Genomic DNA, 26,883 nt, shown 5'->3' with positions numbered 1-26,883 from the left:
CACTCACCTGGAATATGGGAGTCCCTGGTTCAATTCCCCCCTTTACCTGATAGGGAGTTAGGAATTTGAATTTGGGTCTCCCCCCACTGCAGGAGACTGCCTTAGTCATAGGTACAGAGGAATTTCTCAGTCTCTCCTCTCAAAGCTGTTCCACTTTTTATAAAATAAATAGTCCTTGAAGAAGGGATTTTAAGGGCATGTCTATATGGTGATTTAGTGTACGGCAAGCTGGGATGTAAAACGACAGTGCTCTAGCCTGCCACATAACAAGTGGCTATATGGAGCCTGCTGCCTTGCGCAGCAGCACTACCTTCTTCTCTGACTGTTCTGTGGGCCTTTTGTTTGCTTTTGTCAAAATGCGTGAAAGGCAAAACAAAATGTTTCTGAATGAAATGTTCTGTTTTGACTTACCAAAACATTTTGACTTTTTTCGTTTGGTTTGGCAAACTCTATACAAATTTGCAAATAGTTTTGGTCAACCCAAAACTGCATTTTTCAGTGCATTGTTTGAAAAATGTCAGACAAGTCTAGTGGTAAGTTTGGGGAATGGAATGAGTGAGGAGGAATGAGGCCTGGTGTACATATGAAAATAGCATTATGTCAGCAACTGATTTTGCAGAATCAATGCTGCTCATGGATATAAATGTAAGTGCAGAGGACAAAAACTGTGTTTGTACTCTGTTCAGCTATACCTGTTACGAATGCTACACTATTTCCCCATGTAGACAAAGCTGAATCAATAGAGAGGCAGAAGAGCGGAACAAGTGACCACCATGTCTGCTGAAATCTTCTCCATCCAAATCTGCTGCTCTTTTCATCTTCATTAATTGCAGTCCCTGTTTTATAGGCTACCCAGGTCCCAAAGCTCCATACTCTATCACAGGGGTCGGCAACCTTCCAGAAGTGGTGTGCCAAGTCTTCATTTATTCACTTTAAGGTTTTGCATGCCAGTAATACATTTTAACATTTTTTAGAAGGTCTCTCTCTATAAGTCTATATATTATATAACTAAACTATTGTCGTATGTAAAGTAAACAAGTTTTTCAAAATGTTTAAGAAGCTTCATTTAAAATTAAATTAAAATGCTGATCTTACGCCGCCAGCCCATTCAGCCCGCTGCCAGCCTGGGGTTCTGTTCACCTAGGCCCGCAGCAGGCTGAGCGGGGCCTGCGGCCGGGACCCCGGCTGGCAAGGGGCTGGCAGCCAGAACCCCAGACCAGCAGTGGGCTGAGTGGGGCCGGTGGCCAGGACCTCAGACTGGCAGTGGACTGAGCGGCTCAGCCCGCTGCCACTCAGGGATCCCGGCCCTGCCCACATAGAGTGGATACCTACCTTCTCCCTGATTCTAGCCCATTCTCTTCCTCTCTCTCTGCACTGAGCTGAGGGTGGGAGTGCACTGAGCACAGGGCTGGGGGTGAAGGAGCAGGCTGGGGGTTGGGCTGCAGGGTCTGGCCAGGAGCTAGAAGGGGGGAGGGGGCTCAGGGTTGGGGCAGGAAGTTTGAGTGTGGAGTGCTTATCTGGGCAGCTCCCATTTGGTGTGAGGGGTGTAGGAGCTCCTGTTTGGTGCTCAGGGTGGGGGTGGGAATGTGGGGAGTGCAAGAGTCAGGGCATGGGGTGTGGGGGGGCTGGATATGTGTGGTGGGTGCAGGAATCAGGGCAGGGGGCTGGGGGTGTGTGAGGAGGGTGCAGGAGTCAGGGCATGGGGTGTGGGGGGCTGGGTATGTGGGAGAGTGCTGGAGTCAGGGCTGGGGTCGTGGGGGGTGCAGGGGTCAGGGCAGAGGGCTGAGGTGTGGGGGGAGGTGCAGGGGTCAAGGGCTGGGGGTGTGGGCCAGGGTCATGGGGGTGCTCCCAGCCCCCTGCCTAGAGCGGCACACGGCAGGGGGCTGGAGGAGATATGCCCTGATTCCAATCCCCTTCCCCAAGGCCCTGTCCCCACCTTGTCTCCGCCTCCTCCCCAGAGCAGCAAGCAGGCTGCAGCTCTGCTTCTCCCCCTCCCTTGCAAGGGCCATCAGCTGATCGGTGGCAGGGAGGGAGAGGAGGGGCAGGAATCCAGCATGCTGGGGGAAGAGGTGGGGGAGAGGGAACTTGCCTGCCCTGCAGCAGCAGCCAGCAGAACCAAGCTTCTTCACCCTGCCCCCTCCCGCCCCGGGAGGAGGGTGGGTGCGGAGAAGAGCGGGCCGAGGCGGGCAGGATTTTTAATGACCTGCTGCTGCCTGCCGGGGTCCCAGCCCCGGCCCCGCTCAGCCTGCTGAGCGGGGCCAGTGGCTGGGACCCAGCAGGCAGCAGCGTGCCATTAAAAAAATCAGCTCACATGCCACCTTTGGCACACATGCCATAGGTTGCCGAACGCTGCTTTATCAAACACAGAATGCTACCGCCCACCTTCTCATGCATACAAAGAAGCATGACCGCATCACTCCCCTCTTCAAAAAACTCATTCATATGGATCTAAATTTAAAATGTCCCCTCCACTGTACAGATCTCTCCATGGATCCACTCCAATCTACTTATCAGAACCTGCTCTGACCATCCGACCTTTTCCTTACATCACCCACATATTCTCTGTCCTATTGCACAATCTCACCCCTTCTTTACCAGAGCTTCTGCCACCAGGAATAGCCTTCTTTTGTATCTCAATTTCACAGACTCTCCAGCTCATTTTAAAAGTGAGCAGAAATTAATTTTTTCTTTCTTTCTTGCCTCTAGCAGAATGTCTCTCTATTAATGCTAATAAATATTTAACTTGGTATTTATATGTAATGATGAAGCAGCATTTTTGGATGTAGTTTATATGACAGATGCTGGAAAATAGGCCTTACATAGAATAAAGTTGTGTTGTCTTGGTTACCAGATATTTTATCAACAAAACTTTGGCTTTGTCTTTTTCCTTCCCTGGAAAATGTTGACATCTTTGGAATGGATGTAATTTGAGGACTTCAGTAGCTCAAACATAGGTCAGGGGTTTGTTACAGGAGTGGGTGGGTGAGATTCCGTGGCCTGCGTTGTGCAGGAGGTCAGACTAGACGATCATTATGGTCCCTTCTGACCTTAAAGTCTATGATTCTGTGAACTGCTGCTTGGTATGTAAATCATTCCTTCCTCTTTTTCTGCCTCTGCTCCCACACCCCGGCATTCTCCCACATCTGCCCTTTTTTGGGCGGGTGAGAAAGGGAAATAAGGAGACCCTACACTATATGTCTATTCACATTCTTATATGTCCAGTATGTGGACACTGGCTTCTTAATTACAAATCATCTTTTTTACTGTAGTATCACTGAATTCTACTATAGTATTACTGAATTATTTTTTAGGCACTCATTATAAGGAATTCCAGCAAGTGTACTTAATGATCAGATTGTACAGCAACTGATATCTTCCTTTTTCCTTGTCCAACTATACAGAATTAAATTCTGAAGGGCAACATTAAACACTTTAAAAAATCCACCAAAGATGCCTTTTGCCCCTGAACCTTAGTAAAATTTATTTTGGGACAGGGAGCTTATTTCTTCATTGTTCAATTTGCTTTGTGCGTTTGACATCATGTGTGTGTAGCTAGTTTCACAGATTCTTCTATATAGTCAGTCCATTATCCCTTTTTTCTGGGCAAGATTCACAGCAGCAGGGTAGAGAAAACACATTTAAAAAACAAAGAAAGCCATTGTAAAACCACAAAAGGCCTGGGGAACCTAATTGCAGATGTAGAACATGACATTACTTTCAACTTTTTTTTTTAAATTGACTAGATTTCAAGTTGATATGTGGTTTTTATTTTAAAGGACAAGAGAAAAAGATAGCCCAGGTTTAAAAATGTTAGCATTTAATCAACCCCTATTAAGCTTTGACATTCACATCTCATTTAGGCGAGTTTACAGTTATTATTGTCTGGTCAGAGACAGATTTTTTCAAGGTTCAGTTTGGTTAACTGGGCAGTACAAAATTGGTTTACAGAAAATTGTGGAATGTAGCAAAAAAAAAACTGAGGAAGATTGAAACTATAGGAGACACAATTTGTTTAATTTCTGTAATTTTCTCCTGTGGTCAATATTAAAAAGTGCAATTCTACCCTCAAATGGGACTTCTAGGAAGAATGACAGGGTGGATAAAAATCAATGATTTTTAAAAAAAAAAAAATTGGATTTTTTTAATTTAAAATCCGATTTGTTTTTATAAAAATGCTTTTTTGAGGAAAAAACCCTATCTAAACATAGTTTTAATTAAGATACATTAAAGCTTAAAGATATCTCACCACGGAATAGGCTTTATAAATTCTAATTCTATAGTATGAGACAATATAGTCATGTAATATTTAAGAAAAGTTTTCTAAATAAATTCCAATAGTTCATTGATTAGGGACCCAATTTTATGGGGTTCCACAGGCTTCTGTATAGATTATTTAGGTTAATCTTCCTATCTACCCAATGCAACTCAGTGCTCCATCTAGAAGATACCATCAGAGATGCTTAGTTTTGCAGTTCTCAAACTGTGGATGTGTGTCTCCAGAGGTAACATGCTAACAGCAAAAATGTTTTTAAATAAATAAATTAATATATAGAGGTGAGAAATAACAGACCTCAACTCTACTGTCCCTCTGCAAATTTGTGTACACAGAGTCAATCCCTTAGCTCTCTCTAAAAGTGCAAAGTTTCAAAAAGTTCAATGAATAGAAGATTGTTGGGGGCTGAATAGATCTGGACAAGGAGAAGAAGTCTGGAGATAAATGTGAGAAGCGAAAGATATATTTTTTTTGTTAAAATATTATATGTTTGCTGTTGAATACTTAACATTGTTGTTTTAGTTAAATAAAACAATTTAAATGTCTGTCTGGTGATGTTCTCTTCCTAATACAGCATGGCAAGAAAATCCTCCAAATATTAATGATTAACCTGTTGAATTGGAGATAGTCCATCTCCCAATGACTTCATAAATATCAGCTTCACTTACCTTTGATAAATGAAATAACTAATCATTAATTTTCTGATACAGCTGTAAAACTAATCTGAAAAAGTTTTCAAAATAAATCACTGTTTAAAAATGTATAGTGTGTACCTTCTAAAAATGAAACCTACATACAGACTGCTGCGCTGGGCATCACAACATGGGGAGTAGATGGCCAGCCCTCTGTGAAGAAAGAGGTGGTTAGGGACTATTTAGAAAAGCTGGACGTGCACAAGTCCATGGGGCCGGACGAGTTGCATCCGAGAGTGCTGAAGGAATTGGCGGCTGTGATTACAGAGCCATTGGCCATTATCTTTGAAAACTTGTGGCGAACGGGGGAAGTCCCAGATGACTGGAAAAAGGCTAATGTAGTGCCAATCTTTAAAAAAGGGAAGAAGGAGAATCCTGGGAACTACAGGCCAGTCAGCCTCACCTCAGTCCCCGGAAAAATCATGGAGCAGGTCCTCAAAGAATCAATCCTGAAGCACTTACATGAGAGGAAAGTGATCAGGAACAGTCAGCATGGATTCACCAAGGGAAGGTCATGCCTGACTAATCTAATCGCCTTCTATGATGAGATTACTGGTTCTGTGGATGAAGGGAAAGCAGTGGATGTATTGTTTCTTGACTTTAGCAAAGCTTTTGACACGGTCTCCCACAGTATTCTTGTCAGCAAGTTAAGGAAGTATGGGCTGGATGAATGCACTATAAGGTGGGTAGAAAGCTGGCTAGATTGTCGGGCTCAATGGGTAGTGATCAATGGATCCATGTCTAGTTGGCAGCCGGTGTCAAGTGGAGTGCCCCAGGGGTAGGTCCTGGGGCCGGTTTTGTTCAATATCTTCATAAATGATCTGGAGGATGGTGTGGATTGCACCCTCAGCAAATTTGCAGATGATACTAAACTAGGAAGAGTGGTAGATACGCTGGAGGGCAGGGATAGGATACAGAGGGACCTAGACAAATTGGAGGATTGGGCCAAAAGAAATCTGATGAGGTTCAACAGGGACAAGTGTAGGGTCCTGCACTTAGGACGGAAGAACCCAATGCACAGCTACAGACTAGGGACCGAATGGCTAGGCAGCAGTTCTGCGGAAAAGGACCTAGGGGTGACAGTGGACGAGAAGCTGGATATGAGTCAGCAGTGTGCCCTTGTTGCCAAGAAGGCCAATGGCATTTTGGGAGGTATAAGTAGGGGCACAGCGAGCAGATCGAGGGAAATGATTGTTCCCCTCTATTAGACATTGGTGAGGCCTCATCTGGAGTACTGTGTCCAGTTTTGGGCCCCACACTTCAAGAAGGATGTGGATAAATTGGAGAGAGTCCAGCGAAGGGCAACAAAAACGATTAGGGGACTGGAACACATGAGTTATGAGGAGAGGCTGAGGGAGCTGGGATTGTTTAGCCTGCAGAAGAGAAGAATGAGGGGGGATTTGATAGCTGCTTTCAACTACCTGAAAGGGGGTTCCAAAGAGGATGGCTCTAGACTGTTCTCAATGGTAGCAGATGACAGAACGAGGAGTAATGGTCTCAAGTTGCAGTGGGGGAGGTTTAGATTGGATATTAGGAAAAACTTTTTCACTAAGAGGGTGGTGAAACACTGGAACGCGTTACCTAGGGAGGTGGTAGAATCTCCTTCCTTAGAAGTTTTTAAGGTCAGGCTTGACAAAGCCCTGGCTGGGATGATTTAATTGGGGATTGGTCCTGCTTTGGACTAGATGACCTCCTGAGGTCCCTTCCAACCCTGATATTCTATGATTCTATGATCTATCTCGAGTTGTGAAGAATATGCATTAACGTTATAACACCCAACAAGAATGCACTTTTATGTAGAAAACCATGATTAAATTGAGTCTTCCTGACTAGTGATTTAAATCAAATCCACCCTCAAGAATGGCATCACGGGGTTTCATGTTTGCTGTTGCTCCATGCATCCAATTTGCTCAGTTTGCAAATACATACATACATACATAGTTTTTCTGAGCACCAGTGTCACGGACTCACCCTGCTTTGACAGCCAAGCTGAGTTCTTCCTCTCTCACACACCACCATAAGTTAAGGGTCTTCCAGGTCAAGCTATGACCTGTTATACTTGTCAACCGTACAGTTTTCAGTTCAGGCAGAGGGTTTCTCCATGTTACTTTCTGCACAGTCTCTGGGGATAATGCTCTGATAAGTATGTTCATTAAGGATGGGAGGATTTACTTTTAATAATAATCTACTGTCCAAGGCTAAAAACAGAATTGGCACCTGACCACTGTGTTAGCAGCCACAGCTTTTACAGTTACCCAAGTCCACGCACTAGTTCACCACAAACTCATTAGCTGGAGATATCTTTGGAACAGACCTGAATCAGCCATGGTCCAGAAGGTCAAGAATAAGTCATCATACCAGAACACTGGTTCTAGTGAAGCAACTGGCAGCCAGTAAAGTACTAAGAACCATTGATGAAGCTTCCAAGTCCCTCCCTTCTAAGAGTGGCTATCTTCCTGTCCATGGAATCTTTTCAGAAAAAAGTCTCCCTCAGCAAAAATCATCATGTCCTTTGCCAGGGATACTACTGCTCTATCAGCATTAGGGAGGATAAAAAGAATGAGAGAAATGTAGAGCTGGAAGGCTCTCAGGTGGTCATAAAGTCCAGCCCCTTGTGCTGAGGCAGGACAACATATACCTAGACCAGTGTTTGTCCAACCTGTTCTTAAAAATCTCCAATTCTGGGGATTCCACAACTTCCCTTGGAAGCATATTCCAGAGCTTAATTACCTTTGTAGTTAGAAAGTTTTTCTTAATATGTAACCTAAACCTCCCTTGCTGAAGATTAAGCCCATTACACTTCTTGTCCTACCTTCAGTGGACATGGAGAACAATAAATCACCATCCTCAACAGGCCTTAATATATTTGAAGACTGTTATCCAGTCTCCTCTTGGTCTACTTTTCTCAAAAGACAGATACCGCATCAGAGTTTGACAGAGAACAATGGATAACTACTTCTTGAGTATGATCTTTCTACCATTTGTGCACCTATCTTATAGTAATTTCGTCTATAATACATTTCCCTGGTTTATTTATGAGAATGTCACATAGGACTGTGCCAAAGGCCATACTAAAATCAACAGATATCACATCTACTGCTTCCCACATCCATTAAGCCAATCACCCTCTCAAAGAGAAAATTAGGTTGGTTTGGCATGATTTGTTCTTGATAAATCCATGTTGGCTATTCCTAATTATCCTCTAGGTGCTTACAAATGAAAATCTGAAAATTTGTTCTGGTATCTTTCCAGGTATCAAAGTTAGACTAATTGGTCTTTGCATTGTAGGACCCTGACAAGTTTCAGAGATTCCCTACAAAACCTTCTACCTTTGTTGGGTATTTTCTATCATTCTTGAGTGATCTGTTCAAAGGAGGAATTAATGGGTATGGTAAATTATATTTTCAATTTTGAATGAAAGATCTCATTGGTGGCCAGCACCTCCTCTACATGGTTTCAAAAAGGTCTGGAAGCAAAATAACCTATACTGTTTCTCTTGCTCCGAGTTATCATGGACCAAATTTGAGAGTTCTCATTTTTGAGGTGAGAAGCTAGAGCGCATGGAAGCAGATAATGTCCTGAGTCTTTTCTTGGGTTGGTTGTTTGTTTTGGTGAGGGACGGACCAGCAGCAAAAGGTCAGTTTCTTCTTATCTTTTGGGTCACAACTCACAAAGAAGTCATGAGCCCCACTTCTCATCATCATCATCTAATATCCCTAGGGGAGCCCAGATTTTCCTATTCAGAAGGAGAGTCCTAAAGGATGTTAGATTCTTTACGAAGTGACTCAAAAACCCCTTAAAAAACAGGGCAGGGACCATGGAATTTTTTCCTTTGGAAAAGCAAGTCTGGGACAGGGAATAAGAGGCATGTGGATATGACCTGAAGAGTCCTTGATTACTGAAGGAGGTTCAGTCTGGCTGGCTGAAGAGGATTAAGCTGATCTTCTGGAGGTGTCTCCAGAGATGCAGAGATTCCAACAAACCGTCCAGACTCTAAATTCATTCCCCTGGCTAAACAAAGGTCCATGCCTGGGAACTACTGTAGCAGAGCTCCCTTTCTGTAGCTCCTGAAGGTTCTCTTGCCCTTCAAGCTCCCTGCATTTGGCCTGTTGCATCACAATGGAGGAGGGGAGAATAAATGGAGAGAATAAGATCATTGGGCAGTCCCATTTGGGAAACAAAGTTCCAGAAATTTCAGACCCCTGAGGAGGAAGAGAGAGATGAGATGATTTTTTCTTGATGCAATCCCAAAAGTACAAGTACAAAAGTACAAGTACAAGAGATGAGATTTCAGTGGCTAAGTAAGGAGCACTGAACTGCCACTCTTTTTGCACCACCGGAGGCACAGAAGCTGGCAAGGGTGTGGAAGGGGCACTGCTCAGCCCAGCCTTATGGACAAGTCTGAACTGCAGTCATCATTTGCTGGAAGAAAGGTGCATTGCAGATGTTTCAGAGTGGGGGAAAGGTGACGATCCAGAAACTAATTAAAGAGGTAGAGTTTGTCATGTCATCCTTTTTTGCTTCTAAATACACGGTAGTAAGAAATCCAGTGAGAGAGCGATTAAATAAACAAACACTGGTGACACCAATAACTGGCCTTGTTCTCAAAGCTTTGTTAATTCTCGGTTAACTGCAGGATAGAAGTAATTTCGTGTTAAAGTAAAATTTAATCAACTCAAGACAGCCAAATAAAATGCTTCATGATCTGTTTCAAAAACAGTTTGGTGCTTCATTTAAAGCAAATATTACACAAACTCAGCCTAACTAGAAAGCATTTGTTTTAGTTCAGAAATAAGGAGAGTAATTTCAGTTAGTTCTTTAGTGACAGAAGACTTTAACCCCTCCATCAACTTCCTCAGATTTCCTGCCTCAGCATATTATCTGTATATTCTATAACAAAAGGGAAAAAAGGCCTAATAATTTTTAAAATATTAATACAACTAAAAATATATTGTTATATTCCAGTGAACTTACAATGTGCCAGACATCCCCCCGCCTTCCACAGACACACACGACAGATCTCACTCTACACAGCTTGAAATCTATTAGCAGAACTTTACGAACATAGATAAAGTTAACCAACAAAAGAAAATTTGTCTTAATTGATATAATACTCCTCTCTCTCACAAAGATACAAACCCTCGGATATATACTCTTGGTATTTCAATTCCCTAAAATATACCAAAACTGCTATGAACTACAGCTGCAGTTACTCTGACTTATATTTTCTTAGTTCAGAGACTGAAGTTTTGTTACCATGGTATTAAAATCACATGAAGGCAAGAAAAGCTATTGATAAATTGCTATGTGCAAAATTAGACAGGCTTTAATATTTCACAAAATAGAGTTTAAAAAGGCACAATTAAAACCCAGTAAAATGAGTTTAACAGCTCAAATGACTATGCAGCTAACAACAGATACAGTGTGCCTTCTCTTAAGTTCTACTGTAAAGAAAAGGTCTTTTGGGAATGATACTGTAAGGATGACCTTACACAGAAGATGCCTAAAATAGTGGGGAATCAAAACTTCTGGAACATGTTCAGTATAAATACTCCATTATTATGAATAGTTTCATTAGACAGCTCCACTCCCACAATTATTCAATGAATACTGTGTATATCTTTGATTCTGCTAAAGCATTTACCTTTTTTTCTATACTATATTCTGGCAAAGCAATCCTTTCAGTAAACATACATTCAGTGTTAAGATTTCATATATACACTAAAAAAACTGCTTTAAAAACAAATGTCAGCTGGTGCAGTTGTGCCACCACTGTAACTTTACTAGACGTCATTTTAACTTTTCTAAAAAACTGTAGGTATATTCTTTATGACAACAACAATGAACCAATCATTATTCTTAAAACAGCTTTAACAAAACTTTGCCACCAATATGAACACCACAAACTTTAACAAAAAAAAAAAAAGGTAAAGTGGCACTTTCGGTAGAGCAGGTGTTCTGATGAGGTTTTCTATCAGAAGTCTGACTACTAATGACACTTAACATGAGCAAAGAACATCATCAACTTAAAAATACTTCTGGGTAAAAATGTTTACCTATTGTTGTCAGATAACATTACTTATGTATCTGTTGTTACCTAATATTATAAATGATTACGGGACATTGTTTTTTTTTTTATCAACTTGTTTATGCTGTGTCTTTGACAGCTCTTTCTATATAGTTAAATTCACTGTATAGCCAGTCAATTTCTCCTAGTTTGTGTGGATCTTTCACACAGCAAAAAGGGGGAACAATTAAAGAAACACGATAGTGTAAATGTAAAACCACAGAATCTCAAGCATTTGAAAATATTTTTAATTCAATTTCTTAAATTGGCTAAAGTGAAGAGTGTCCCTTTAATAATTTTCTCACTTTAAAGATGAGTGTTTGTAAAGCACCTTTGAGATCCTTGAATGGAAGATGGTATAAAAGTGTAAAGTATAATGAGAAAAGCATGTCTGGCTGCCTGATATTATAAAATGCTATCAATTTAATATTACAGGCAACAACTTTGAAAATTATTACTATTCTGAACCCAGGTAATAGGATTCCATTCTCTTAAAATAGCTCAGTATATAGTAGTAAAAGAATCAGTAGATAAGAACAGTTCCAAGAAAGCCACTTCTGTTAATGACAGGTTTCAGAGTAGCAGCAGTGTTAGTCTGTATTCGCAAAAAGAAAAGGAGTACTTGTGGCACCTTAGAGACTAACAAATTTATTTGAGCATAAGCTTTCGTGAGCTACTGAATGCATCCGATGAAGTGAGCTGTAGCTCACGAAAGCTTATGCTCAAATAAATTTGTTAGTCTCTAAAGTACCACAAGTAGTCCTTTTCTTTTTACTTCTGTTAATGACACACTGGTATTCAGTGAGATCCTGCAAGCCAGTTTAAGGACCAGCAAGTCTGGAACCCAGGTCTGGAGAGCTCCCAGGAAGCAGATAGCTCTATGCACACAGGTAAGAAGAGAACTGTTAAGTTCACTGAGAAAACTTGGACAAAAGTGACCAGCATTTCCTAATAATCAACTATTCTCATGTAGTCCATACCAATGGGAACTTCCATGATTCTGAACCCATGTTTCTCTGTGCAATACCCTCCCAGGAAATATGTGCAAACACCAAGTCTACTTGTAAAACTGATTTACAGTAAAAGGGGTGGGAGGAACCTAATAGAACAACAAATAGCAAAGAAACTGGTTGTTAGTCTCTGACTGAAATTGCATTATATCATGCACAGAAAAAATGTTGTCCATCATTCACTGAAACTGTATAATAAGTTGAATAATTTTGCTCAAAATGCTTGCTTGCTTCCCAGTGTATTTTCCTATTCATTTTGTAACAATGGATGTACCTGTGTGTACATTTACTAGTGTGGTTACCCAGTATCTATAGTTTGTTATTAGAATAAAAAATTAATAAAACTAAATGGTCTGTAACAAAACTAAATGGTCTGTACAATTTACAAAAACTGCTTTTTTGATTGCTGACCACCAGAAGGTAAACAGGTCTGTCTGAAACTGAACTGCAATTGTGAATATACAATGGCTGCTATGATTTATTGCCCAATGTACATTAAATAGAAAGGGGGAATTACTGCAAATCTATATTTCTCTATAAAAAGGACCTATGAAAGTTCATAGACTACTGAATGGTTACAAAAAAATATCATATACTACTACTACTACTTTTAAATTACAGATTTTTTAAAAAAAAAGTCACATACCTTTCAAAGTGGAGCGGCTAGTAGATTTCCCAAGATTATTTTTCTGGTGCTTTGTTGACATACGTTTCATCTGTCGGGGTGTGCTAGGAGGAGAGGTCCCATAGAAAATGTCAGCACTGGCTTCATCTGATAATTCCTCAGGTTCAGATTCAGAAATCTTGCAAGCAACATCCTCTGACTTGCACTCTTGTCTGAACAAGGGAAAAGAAAGTCAGAATAGGGAGTTAAAAAAAATTTGCTAATTACTTTAGAAAGCCCACCCATTAATATGTCACCTCCCCAACTCTCTACTTTCCTGCCGCTCCCATGTAACAACTCTTTTTACCAGCAAACTTGCTGGTAAACACAGCAAGTTTGCTTTCACCTTCCACTAATGCACAGTTTTGTTACCATCCTTTGTGCAGTGTATATGTAGTACTTGTCATACATGTCAATAAGAAAACTTTTACTGGAAATAACAAAAGTTACCATATAGGTCTACTATACAGGTAAGAGAACTAGGCATTTTAAAAAATATATATGTGTAAGAAAAAATTGTCAGAAACCAAAAATCAAATAAGGGATGGATGATTTTAAGCAAGGCTCAAAAAACGTACTGAACTACTAAACACTACCACAGTTAAACTGGTCACTGGCCAACTCCAGTCCTCCACTACACTTTGATACTCCATTACCTCTCAGAGGCATTGCCTAAGTCCATCAAGGGAAGCACTCCACTCTGTCCAGTACTCACACATCAGGGAGAGGGAAGTTCAGTGCCTATTCCATCAATTTCAATATAAAATAAGTTTCTTCTTGGCCCAGTCTCTTGTTTCCTCCTTGTAGCATGAAAATAGTTACCTCCTCATAGCAGGTTTTATTTTGCTTGTTAACAGGTTTTTTTGTTTGTTTGTTTAAGTCTACCTTGATTTTTAGGGATAGCTTCATATATTATACACATCTTCCCAGCTCTTTTGAAGTATTACTTGTATATATATATTACACATATACACACACACAAACACATTAAAATGAACTAAGACGACAAGCACAAGCTCTTCACAGAAGGAGTTGTCTTTTCTCTAACCCAATCCTGTAAACTTAGACATATGCTTAGCTTTACCTCTGTGAGCAGCCCTATTGATTTCAATGGAACTACTTATGGGAGTAAATTAAACACATGCATGTTTGCTGGATCATGGCCCACGTTAATCTAGAGCACAGCACAATGTGGTCCCAATCCCAATTGGTCTTTGGGGGCTTCCATAATATAAATATTACAATAGGTGAAACAAGTAACACTGCCTGTAGTTAATGGTTCCTGACACTTTTGATTATAAAATACCCCACTTTCAGTTGCTTATAATTTTGCCAAATTTCATAGATCCAAAGGCCAAAAGGAACCACTGTGATCATCTAGTCTGACCTGCTGTACAAAGCAGGCCATAGAACCTCCCCAACATAATTCCCAGAGCATAACTTTTAGAAAAATTTCCAATCTTGATTTAAAAATTGTCACTGATGGAGAATCCTACACAACCCTTGGTAAGCTGTTCCACTGGTTAATTATTTTCACCTTTAAAATTTCACACCTTTTATTTCCAGTCTGAATTTGCCTAGCTTCCACTTATGCCCATTGAATCATGTTATGCCTTTCTCTGCTAGACTGAAGAGCCCATTATTAAATATCTCTTTCCCACACAGGTACTTACAAACTACTCAAATCACCCCTTAATCTTCTCACTGTTAAGCTAAATAGATTGAGCTCCTCCTTGAGTCTGTCACTGTAAGGCATGTTTTCTAATCCTTCTGTCATTCTCGTGACTCTTCTCTGAACCTTCTCCCAACTTATCAACACCCTTCTTGAATTGTGGGCACCACTACCAGACACAGTATTCCAGAAGAGGTCACACCTGTGCCAAATACAGAGGTAAAATAACCTTTCTATGCTTACTCAAGATACCTGTTTATGCATCCCAAGGATTCATTAGCCCTTTTGGCCACAGTGTTTTACTGTGAGTTGTTGTGACTACTGGGCCTACAGAGCGTATCCTTATTGTGAGCTCAAATGTAAAAAAAAATATGTGAATGTTCATAAGATGTTACAATAACGAGGGAAAATAGGTCAAGCTGTTTACAATGCTGAATGTAATAACAAGCGCAAGAGAACCAGACACAAAATGTTGGATTAGTCTAAAACAGAGGTTCTCAAACTGTGGTCCGCAGACCACCTGCGATCTGCAAGCTCCATTCAGGTGGTCTGCAGATAGTTCTCCCTGAGGTACGCGCCTGGGCAACCGCACACAAGAGAATGAAGGACCACCCACCTAATTAGTGGAGCCACACAGACGTGACTCCACTAATTAGGTGCCTGGACCCTGGAGAAGATGCACATGCAAGGTGAGGTGGTGGCCTTGGGGGAATAGGTGGTAGGGGTAGTGGGGTGAGAAGAGTGGGTGGGGGGAATTGGGGACTTGCAGGGCTGCAGTGGCCAGAGAAAGAGGCAACTTTCCCCAGCTCCAGGGCTGCGGATGCCGGGAAGAGACCCTGCTCCTTCCCAGCCCCAGCTTGGGGGCTGCAGCTGCCAGGGAGAGATCCCCCCCTCCTTCCCAGCTCCAGCTCGGGGGCTCCCGCAGCAGGGGAAAGACCCCCCCATCTTCCCAGCCCCAAGTGGCAGGGGAGAGAGGGCACATCCATTGCATTAGAAAGGGAAGACTACTGATATTAAAATATGTGTTGTGTGCTTTTATTTGTAGAACAAAAAACGTTTATTACTTTACAGGTTTTTTTATAGAGCACTTTTCTCCAAAGTTCTTTACAATAGTTAGCTAATGGTACAAACAACATTTGGAAAGATCATTAAGTGGTCCCCCAAGACCCTCCTCAATTTTCAAGTGGTCCGCAAAACCAAAAAGTTTAAGAACCACTAGTCTAAACCAAAAAGGCCAAATGGATATAATCTGAGGACTGTTCAAATCATACTTGGTAAAAAACAGAAGATGTGGAACCAGAAGTTAATAGACCAAAATTGGTGCGATAGATATTACTCCCAGTTGGTGGACAAAATAATGGGGGGGGAGGGGTTGAACTATGCTGCCTACTTTTTCCCTTTTGGGGTTTCTTAAAGAGAGACTTTGAAAAGAGATCCATTCAGTTCAGCTCTCTCTCTCTCTCTCATCTCCTGTCCCAACTTGCATCCCAGCTCACCTTATCTCATCTCATCTTCCCCTATCTCATCCCCATACCTGCCAGCACTACAACTCTTCTCGCTCATCTTGACTCATCTAAATGACTTTCTTTCTGAGAAGGAGGATTGTCTTGCTCCTGTTTAAGGAACTTTGTTTTCACCTGGGAGCACTGAAAGTCATCACATCATCATGACATCCAGTCCTTAGCCCACCAATGGGGATACCTAATTAGCAGCACTGCAAAGGCACACAATATCCTGTATTGCATTTCCCTTCCCTTGTTTTACTTTCTGCTCCACTATTCTTTTCCTTCTGTACTGTCTCACTCTCTTGGCTTTTCATCGAATCCTGAAGTCACCTATACCGCTATCATTCAAAACCGCCTTGTCTAAAGAGTAAGCTCCAACCAGATGACAGCCCTGACTAGTTCGTAATTAACCAACGTTCAAGCAGCAGGTGTCATGGTTTACTTGCCACCCAAACCATCCACTCATAACTAACTACCCAGTAGTGCAATGTTCCAAAAAGCCATATTTTACCCATCTTTTCTATCCTGTCTCTTGTCCAACTTGCATCTGTCTGTTTATGAACAGGATAAGTGAATGCCCTTCTCATCAGGACAGAGTAAAATTAACCTCCTCCTTCTCAATAAAGAAAGGTTGTTCAGAAAATAAGAGACTGGTATTTTGACTCCAAAAGGAAAGAGACTCTGATAGAATCTTGCTGTCCATTTTGCACAATCACTCAACCACAGTTTCAATACACATGCTTATTTTAACTTCTTGTGTTTAACTAATAAACTTTCAATTTGTATGAATGTTTTTGTGTGTTTGCCAAGTAATGAAGGGCTCTGTTTAAAAATAACCCCAAACCTATCTATCACAGTTTAGTGTTGGGACAGTGAGAGAGTTTATAAACACCTTTAACTCTTTGTGCCTTTGGGATCAATATCTATAGAACAGAGTTCATGTTCAGCTGATTATCCATCTCCTCCACCCCAATCATTTTCAGAGTCACTGCTTCCCAAAATAGAGTCCCCCTTCATGTAAGCACGCCCTACATTCTTTGTTCCTAGATGGATACATTTAGCCACATTAAAACCCAGTTTACCAAATCTTCCAGATCCCTCTGAATCAGTGACCTGCCTTCATTACTTACAACTCCCACAATTTTTGTGTCATCTGCTAACTTTATCAGTGATGATCTTATGTTTTCTTCTAGGTCATTATTTAAAATGTTAAATAGTGTAGGGCCAAGAAAAGATCCCCACTAGAAACACTTTTAATCCATTTAATCTGTGCCATGTTCATTTTATCTTTCTAGTTTTGTTTTATGATGCGGTACCAACACAAATGTCTTACAGAAGTAGAAGTATATCACATCAATACTATTACCTTAACTACCAAACTTGTAATCTCGTCTTTAAAAGGTATAAAACCTATACATATTAAGTGTTCAAGTTGAAATTTCTCATGATAGTTATTCAATTTCTATTTATCTTCAGAAACCTATCTATTCATTGAATGATGCAAAGATCCTGTAGAAAACAAAACACTAAGTGAGCACGTAACAAGATTATCAATTTATACACACAAGGAAGCCAAATGAAGGTTGCACAAGGAACCTTAATTCTGGCAATACCTAAATTCTGAGAGCTTGACTTTGCAACCTTAAAACTTTCTTTGAACGTATCTTAGTTGGCTATAACTGTTGTTATATGCCTAACATCGCTCTCATCACTGGGCTTCACTATTTTATCCATATCCCCCTACCCCTCTATGTTTTGCCTTTAAAATAAGAAGTTTGAGGCAATGATTGTCTCTTATATTTGTATACAGCTAGCAACATGCTATTTCTCTTATAACTGGGAACTTTGAGTACTACCATAATGACAATATTAATATGCTTTCATGTATATGTTCTACTGTAAAAACAGAAATAAGGCCATTTATTTCAACATCAGCATGCAAATTCTGCAGAAATAGGTTTGAAAATAAGCATGACTCCTAACACTGAATCGCATGGCTAGCAAACAGACAATTAAACATGAAGAAGTCAACAGATCAGATCATTTTCATATGATGATAGACTCTCAATACTGCATAAATCATAAAGCAATCTAAAGATGAAGGTGAAATTAAGAGATATTTTCAAGAGAGGAGACATCAATCTTGTGGCAGTATTTGAATACACCTATAACAAACAATGAAGCGCCTGATTTTCAGCTCAGCCTCAATGCAGACTATTTTGGCACAAATAGGTGTCAATGTGTCTACTCTGCACCAGCAAGTTTGTTAGTTAAAATGACAATTACTAATACTTGAGGGCACAACCATTTGCAGATGCAAAAAAGGAAACTGCTTTTTAAAATCAAGTCCTACACAAGGTGAACAAAAATGATAAAAAAATTAAATGATTTTTAAAATATAAATGATTTTTATTTAAATATATATTTTAGTAACATTGCTAGTTCTTTACTTTCTTCCCATTTTATAGTCTTAAATTTCTGAAGTGGATGTTTTATACTTCTTGATTAGAATCCTAATTATTAGAAGGATTTTAGATTTTACATAGAGATTTTTTCTACTAACAAATTTCATACTTAAAATGATCATCTATGCTGAAAAAGACCAATTCAGGGCTTCTTTAAAACTGTTACTGCAAGACCACCACAAACTTAAACCATTAAATCCATTTGCAAATAGACCATGCTATATCTGTAACTTACACTACATTCTGATATATTGAACTATCACAAGTCAAGAAAGCTTCAATCAGGCTATGTCCCTACAATCTATATCCTTCCATCAGAATCAGCAGTTTGAAATCAGTAGGACTCATGCACCTAAATCATTTAGTGCTTTTGAAAAATCCCACCCTTCAGTGCCTAAAAATATGCTAAGGAGGCTAACTTCAGGCTATTTTTGAATTTTTTTCCTTTGTGTATTAAAAAAGTTCAAAATAACTTTGCTAACCTACTAAAAAAAAAATCTAAACAACATTTCATTGTTAATACAGAAGCAATTTGGTTTTGAAGTGACAAGGAGTATATGCCACTAAGAAAAGTTTAATTATATGTTTAGCCTTTGAAACTGCAAACATTTATGCACATGCTTACCTTTAAACACAAATAATCCCAATGAAGTCAATGGAATTATTCATGCGAGTAAGTTTACTTACCTGTTTAAGTGCAGCATTAGGGCTATAGTTTAACTGTTATAACTTTATAGTTGGTTTTTGTCTACAGCAATTTTGTAAAATTCAAATAAAATATCCTACAAGTAGTCGTACTGAAATACTAGGTTTGTTTATAAAATAGTCTAGTTCATTACACATCTACAACTGCAATAGCACAAATTATCAAATAATTTAAGCCTCAATCTTATTTTTTTTAAAAAGTTATTTAATCATTATTTAAAATTTGCTCCACCATGGCTCTACATCTACAATAATTTCATCCAAATGTTTACTGCAGCAATGCCATCACTCACTATGATGTTGGATTCGGACTAGCCTAAACAATATCTCAAACTTAATTACAACGATGTGATACTTGTGTGCTTCAACCAAAACACGAATCCGTAAAATATCATTTACAGTTATATATAATGTGATTACTAAAGTTTCATTTTTACACTATCAGTAAATTTGAAACAGCAATTTCACTGTTCCGTACACAGTCCATTTGATAAAATGTGCAAAAATGTAATTTGCCACAAGGCATTATAGTGTTTTTAAGAAAGCAATATAATGAAAAAGTTATAATTTATCAGCTCAATAGGACTACTCATGTGGGTAAAGTAACTCAAGTGTGTAAGTGTTTAGCGGATTGGGTGCAAAATGCCCCCTCAGCTAACAAGGAAGGGGAGGCTGCAAGGGAAAAAAATAAAAGTAAATTTTATTCTAGAACAGAAGAGAGTTTCACATAGTAGGACACTGATTTCCACAATCTACATTATATGTAAAGAGACTCCTACAATTGCTAGGAAAATATACAGGTATTTTCCTACTTCCAAAAATTCAACTGTTTTGAACATACCTCAAAATCTGACTGTGGCCTAATAGAAACAGATAGTAGAGCAAGTGCTTTCTTTATACATGTCTGAAAGCAAAAAACAAAACAAAACCAGTTTTTTAAGTCACCATCTGTCAGGTTAATGAGAAAGAGTGGAACAATGCTCTCTTCTACCATGACAGGGTCAGATGTGAAGCAATAATGTGGAATGCAAAATATACTTACACTTCAATGAGGACTGCCACGAAAAAATAAAAGATGTCTAAAGAAATTAACTAGTAATTGTTCCATGAGAGGAAAAGGCATTCAAAATGTTAATTTCACTGCATTTAAAACTGTGTATGATAAAATAAGAGTCCCAGGAAAAGAAAAAAGTGATTATATCCTCACTCCAAGGATCTGAAGTATTTCACCCCCCTGCTCCCCATCACATTCCACTCACTCCACCAGGGTAAGATTTTAACTAAAATTTGTGTGAATATGAACCCTATTCCTGTGCACGGGCCAGATTCTTTTGTTTGCTTGTAACCTTTAAGCTGAACCCCCAAAAAAGCTATTTTGGGTGCTTAATTTTTGTAATAGTTTCTTTTAAGATCTAGCAAAAAGCCTAAATTCCAGATGTATTTTTTCCCTTTTTGTTTTTAATAAAATTAATCTTTTTTAATAACAAGATTGGATTTTTGGTGTCCTAAGAGGTTTGTGCATGCTGTTTGATTAGCGGATAGCCACAGCTAAACTCCAAGAGTCCCATGTTTTCTGGGAATCAGGTCCCTTGCGTTTGCAGATGATCCAGGTGGGATCCCCAACATGTGCCTGATGTGTTCATAATTAATTATGGTCAGGTAGGGAACAGAGAATAGTACCTCTTCCATGCATATTTCTGAGTTACATTTACCATCTCAGTTCTGTGATGATGCAAGGTGCAACCACAAGCTCCTTGTCCATCTGATGGTTAGGTGGGGAACAGTCTGCCCTAAGCCAGAGTTGGAGCAGGCACAGGTGAAGTCTGGCAATTGGCGTCACATATTTGCATGCCAACATATGGCCTAGCAGACCCAGACACATCCATAGTGGCATAGTGAGATTTGATTCTATCCCAACACTAGCAATAGCATGGACAGGAACCTGTCTTCAGGAAGGTATTCCTTTGCTGAACTGGAGTTGATCAGGGGTCCTATGAACTCTTTCATTTGTGACAGGCTAAGAGATGATTTTTCATAGCTCACTCACAGGCCTAGCTGAGAGGAGAGAGAAAAGGCACATTCTAGGCTTGTTGCAATCTCCAGGTAAGGGTAGACACGAATGACCTGTGTTCCTAGGTGTGTTACCACTATTGCTAGGCACTTTGTGAAGATTCTTCATGCCACAGAGGATCTGAATGGCAGTACTTTGTACTGGTAATGGTTGGGCCCGCACTATGAATCTTAGGACCTTCTTGTGGTGAGACAGATCGTTACACCAAAGTACGCATCCTTTAAGACAACAACTGCGAACCAGTCTTGAGCTGGAGAAATGGGATGAAGATAAGTGTTGCCTGAATTTGAATATATATTTGTTCAGTCTCCTCAGGTCTAGGATAAGATGAAGACCAACTTTCTTGTTTGTGATTTTGGTACTGGAAGTCTATTGCCCTGTACTCCTGCGGCACCTCTTCTACAGCTTCTAGACTAAGCAATGAGGCCACTTTTGTTTGTAAGAGGCTCTCATGAGGAGGGTCCCCTAAGCACAGTGGGGGGAAGAGGGTAGGTAGGCAGGAGGGCATAGAATGTATACAGTAGCCTTGGGCATGATGTCTAATGCCCATTTTTCCACTGTGACAGTAACTCAGGCCAGATGGAAAGGGATAAAACAGTTCCTGAAGGGAAGGGAGCAGGCTTCAAAACAGCTCCAGCATGACTTTCTACACTCCCATCAAATCTGTTGCCTTGGGGTGGCCAGACTGGAGAGGGAAGATGGGAATCCCCTGGAGTACCTGGGTTTGCTTCTTTATTGGCACTCCGGCGTCTGTCCCAGGAGCAGAATAGCACACTCCTGCATGACAGGGGTTGCACATGACTGGGGTTCAACTTTGCTGGCTGAACTGGCACTGGTATTTGTATGGATTTCTGTAGATCATTTACGTCTACATTGCCACACTTAGTCTATCCTCTGGTTAAAGAGCTATGTTCCTTTAACAGGCAGGTCTTCTATCATGGCCTATACTTCGTGCGGTATGTCTGATCATTTCTCTCCCCCACCACTTTTAAGAAACATCCTTAGTTGACAATGTGAAGACAAGGTTTCTTCACCAATTTGAATAGAAAAGAACAAGTTTAAGGTCTCTGAAGAGAGTAACTGGTCAGACGCTGACAGAGGGTCCTGGCCGCTATGCCCTTGCACAGGAGCATGAAGTATCACAGAAAGCATCTGTGACCCCAACAGACACGTATTAAAAAAACCTGAGGCACATGTACACCCACAGCAGGATCCACACAGTAAAATAACGATTGACCTACTCAGAGTGGTTGTGAAAGAGTTGTGATAACTTGAGCTGTAGCCAACATTCCCCTCACAGGACAGCCAACTCAAATTAGAAGCAACGTAAGGCGTTGTGTGTGTGGATGGGGCTCAAGTTAAGGGCAACACTCGAGTCATAACTCAAATTAATTCTGCAGCGAAGACAAGCCCTTAGTTGTGCCAGTGCAAGCCTCACTATGCACGAGTGCATTCTGCCTACTTTAAGGATCTGAACAGGGTAACTGCACCAGTTTAGTTACATGGCACACATTTCTCTAACCTAGACAAGTCCCAAGAGCCTCAGCTAAACTCTCGCAGCAAGACTCCTGCTTAAAAGAAACAGTTACCACTATCACAGAACATTGACATATGGTCAATGTGCTGTTTATAAAATGAATGGCTCTGTTACATTTAACACTTAAGAAGGCCAAGGGTGCTAAACATGAAGCTTGCGGATTCATAAAATGACCCCTGGCAAACATAAATCAAGGTGTGATCTAAACTGATCAACTGTTATTTGCTAGGAAAAAACGGTAGGTTTCCACAGCTGTGAAGACCAACAATAAACATTTTCTATAAATCAGCAAGGAGGATTCAAGTATCAGTACAAGAAAATGTTACAGTACAGTACATATATATAATTTTTCAGAAGTATATAAATTATAAACAGACTAGATGTTGCCATTTGGTGTTAATTTTTGGTGCCCCTGATATACCTGCAGGAGTCAAATTATCCGGTGACAGCCAACTAGTATTCAGCAATGTGCACTTGTATCAGTTATCTTTATCCCTCTCTCTATATATACTTTCAAGAACCTGAGAAGTTAAGGGATCTAACATAAAATTTTATAATTCATTATCACTGAAAAAAGTCAAATATTTTCAATGTTTTGATTTCACATATTTTTGGGGACAAATACAGGTAGAAACACTGATGGTAAAGTTAAAACCTTATTTAGATATTATAGCAAATGCAGCACGCCTCCCTTACACTTCTCCTCTCCAATTATTTCCAGCTCATGTTTAAATGGAAATTTTAATGAAGGGATATTCCTTTTTAAAGTTTATCTTTACAAAAGATTTTCTTTCTTCTCATTAAAAAAATAAAATACTAGCCTCATAGGGCTCTTGTTCCACCGCCCATATGAAAACCATGGGATCTGGCTCTTGAAAATGTACCAGTGAGACACTATACGCTTCTGTTACTTCCTACTAAGAAAATTCATGACTGATGAACCAAAAGTGGATCATCAATCTATTGGAGGATGGTAAAGGTGCTTTTATAAAACAGTCTGATTTTCTTTTCTTAATTTTAAATGGTAATTAGATTAAAGCACCATATGTCTATTTAGGGCAATCCAATGGCCATTTCCATTGGAAGAAGAATGGCAGCTGCATCGTAAAAACTTTTATATGACAAAAGCTGAGATTTGGGGCATTAATGAAGCTAGTGGAAAATTCTATAACTCACTTATGATGGTATTAGGGAATTCAGGCCTTTGTGTAGACTAAAAGATACTTTTTGAAATGGATAAAAGGCTTTGGAATCACAAAATTTATGTAGCTTTTGAGAAATAATGTGTTCTGCCTTGGTGGCTAGAATATACCTTGACATCATATACTATTTATTTTCTGGAAAAATCATGGATTATTTATTGTGCGATTAAAAAGGGGAAAAGTCCCATTTTTTTTTCAAACCCTCCTGAAACTTTAGCAATGCTTTTGATCTATGCATCCCAATCCCTAAATCTGAACTATTATCTAGAGTAAAATTGATAAGAAACATTGTCCATAAAAGCTGAAGGCAGGTGCTGTGTAAATTGAAAGAGGTGTGAAAGCTATGTACTCCCTACTTTCCTCCTAAGTAATATTTGGCATCAATTTTTTTTCTGTAAGCCTGCCACCAGTATATTTTAGCCTCTTTAGTAGCTGTTCATTTTATCACACCCTTTATTTCCTTAGTTGGCTTAATCTTTGATTTTGTTTATTTTAAAAAATTTCTAATGCACGCTGTGCAATATCTGGCCTTGCACTTGTTCAACATATTCACTTTCACACTAATTTCCTACAGTTCTCCCTCCCTTAATCATTGTATTCATTGACTCCATAACTGTCTTCTGTTCAACATACTACTGCTCTGAAGACACTACACAAGGGTTAAAACAGCTGTAACTTCACCTTCTGTTTTCCACAGTTCAAATGATTAACACTTCAATTTTGTAGCCTCATTAAAATATGTCACTAACCTCTCCATACAGCTAAGCTTCCACTGATCCTGGTTTTTGTTGTTGTTCTGTTTTTTCCTCTCTATCCTCTCAAATACTCAAGTCAAATCGTTTTTGTTGTTACATTATGCGTGTTCTTTGGCCAACAGATAATCACCTTGGATTTGGGCAAAGACTAAGTTGTGGTTGCTTAGGATAGCTGAAAAGGGGTAGCATAGGTGACCCTACAATTGGAACTGAGTAAGGATCTGCTGAGTAAGCTGTTCCTGTTTTCACATACTCACTCAAACTGCAAAAGAAAGTCTCTGAACAAAATATTAAGTTAACAATTTCTGTGACAGGTTTTCTTCTTGTTGGTAGGAAAAACACTACAGAAACAAGCGGCTGACAATATTTATCTTACATAACAAATATACAAGAGTATAAGCTATTTAAAGAGAAAAACTAGTGTCCTACTTAAATCGTGTTTCACAAAAACAGAAATTATAACAAGATAAACATTTAGCATGTACATTAGATCAGCTTTTTGTCAGCCAATGCTTGCCAACCTGTAGCAATGCACATCTCCTCAGAAGTGGCACAAAAGCCTACAAGCAATCACAGTTACAGAGATCAACTGGTTAAACTTTAGGTGCAGAATAATAAATTCAGATCTGGTGACTGTACTTTAGCAGACTATACTACAGTAGCTAGAGTAACCATCCACGAAAACAGTCACTGAGATGTGCATTTCACACACTGCTGTTGTAAATAGCTTCTGGAAGTTTCAAAAACATTACACAAAGTGGACAATAGAGACCTCGGTATAGAAGCAGCATTGAGAGAACAATGTAAAAAAATCTCAAGGAAAAAAGTACAAACAACTCTCTGGAGACCTTCAGTAAAAAGCAACGAACAAATCTTTAACTCATTTTTTTTTAGATGCTGGAATTTTATGAAATGGCAGCAATACACTCAATTATTTGGTATGAAGAGAAAAACAGATTGTAAGCCCCCTCAGGCAAGGGCCTTCTTTTTGTTCTGTGTTTGTACGGCATCTAGAACAACAAGGTCCTAGTCTATGATTGGGGACCCTAGCACTATGCTAATACAAATAAATAATAAAATAATATTATATACTATGCAACTTTCAAACTGCACACTCATGAAAAGATAGTGGCCTGAGTAACAAAAAATATGCAAAGTTTGTGACAGCCCTGTACATCCCAGGGATAAATTTCTACTACTGCCTCCTATGCAAAACTGCAGCATGTCCTTTTAGGGTATTACAATAGGCTATTCAATATTTCCTAATAAAGATTCTCATTCATGAAGGATCCAAACATAAATACAAAATAAAGTTACTATGCCTTCTGTATCCAGCATTTCTGAGCAGTTTGTATGTGAAAACCTAGGACACTAATATTTTCCACATTAGAAACACATACCTCTGAGGCCAAGAAAAATACAGAGATCATGACAAATCTGTGACACAATTTGCATTAAAGAAGCCAATAACATGCTCAATTAGAGGTAAAATACTATTACCTCTTATCAAGCATATTATCAATCATATTAAAGCCTTATCAAGCATATTAAAACTATTTTCTACCTGCATACAATTGTGAGGAGATATAATGAAGCATGAACATTGTTTCATCATCATCCTTGTTAAATCACCACCAGAGACCACGTGTTACAATGGTCCTCTTGGAAGTTTTTCTTGTCCTACCTAGAGTCTGTAAAAAGGAGTCAGAGAATGAAGGGTGGAAATGAGCAAATTTGTTTGAGAAAGGAAAAAGAAAAAGTGTCATGAGCAGACTAAGGATTGGAGCTCAAGGTAAATCCCTGCGGCAGAAAACATTCCTGGCTTCTTCTTCTTTTTATTTTTTCTTTTCTTTTCAAAGCAAAGGGAGGGGACAGGAGGAACTCTGACAACTGAAATCTCATGTTTTGGAATAAGGGCCTGAGAGAAACGTCCACTACTCATCTTTCCTCATAAGAGCTAGTGAGAACTGGAGCACTGAGAACCATCGTATGTCCCAACTTCAGCACAGAAAGCCCACTACTGACTTGAGTTGAAGGGGAGAAATAGGGCTGCAGGACTGAGTGATGTGATGCTCCAGGTTTCCAGGACTGGAAGATCTTCTAATCACTACTCTGTCCCTGTGAGGAGAAGAGAGGTTGGAACAATAAACCTGTAAAGCCACCTGAAGCAACGTTTGTCCTGGAGCACAGAGAGAGGGCTGCTGAAGCATGGCAGCCATTGAAGCATGGCTCAGAATATCTTGCAGGATGTACATCCACCAATAG

At 39.7% G+C, this 26,883-nt stretch overlaps 1 protein-coding gene across 7 annotated transcripts in view; it reads right to left on the bottom strand.

The window, feature by feature from the left end:
- The window catches only part of MAP3K4 (mitogen-activated protein kinase kinase kinase 4), a 144,648-nt gene that overhangs the window by 99,388 nt on the left and 18,377 nt on the right, over positions 1–26,883 (bottom strand). For all 7 annotated transcript variants that reach the window (XR_014710966.1, XR_014710967.1, XM_084624134.1 and 4 more), the window contains exon 2: positions 12,689–12,879. Coding sequence is in view for 5 of the 7 variants with exons in the window: in XM_084624134.1 (XP_084480260.1) it covers positions 12,689–12,879 (191 nt within the window). In the remaining 2 variants the exon portion in view is untranslated. The remainder of the gene's footprint in view (positions 1–12,688; positions 12,880–26,883) is intronic.

The sequence above is a fragment of the Lepidochelys olivacea genome (genome assembly GCF_965140295.1).
Source record: "Lepidochelys olivacea isolate rLepOli2 genome assembly, chromosome: 3".
NCBI lineage: Eukaryota > Metazoa > Chordata > Testudines > Cheloniidae > Lepidochelys > Lepidochelys olivacea.
This window is presented reverse-complemented; position numbering and strand designations above follow the sequence as displayed.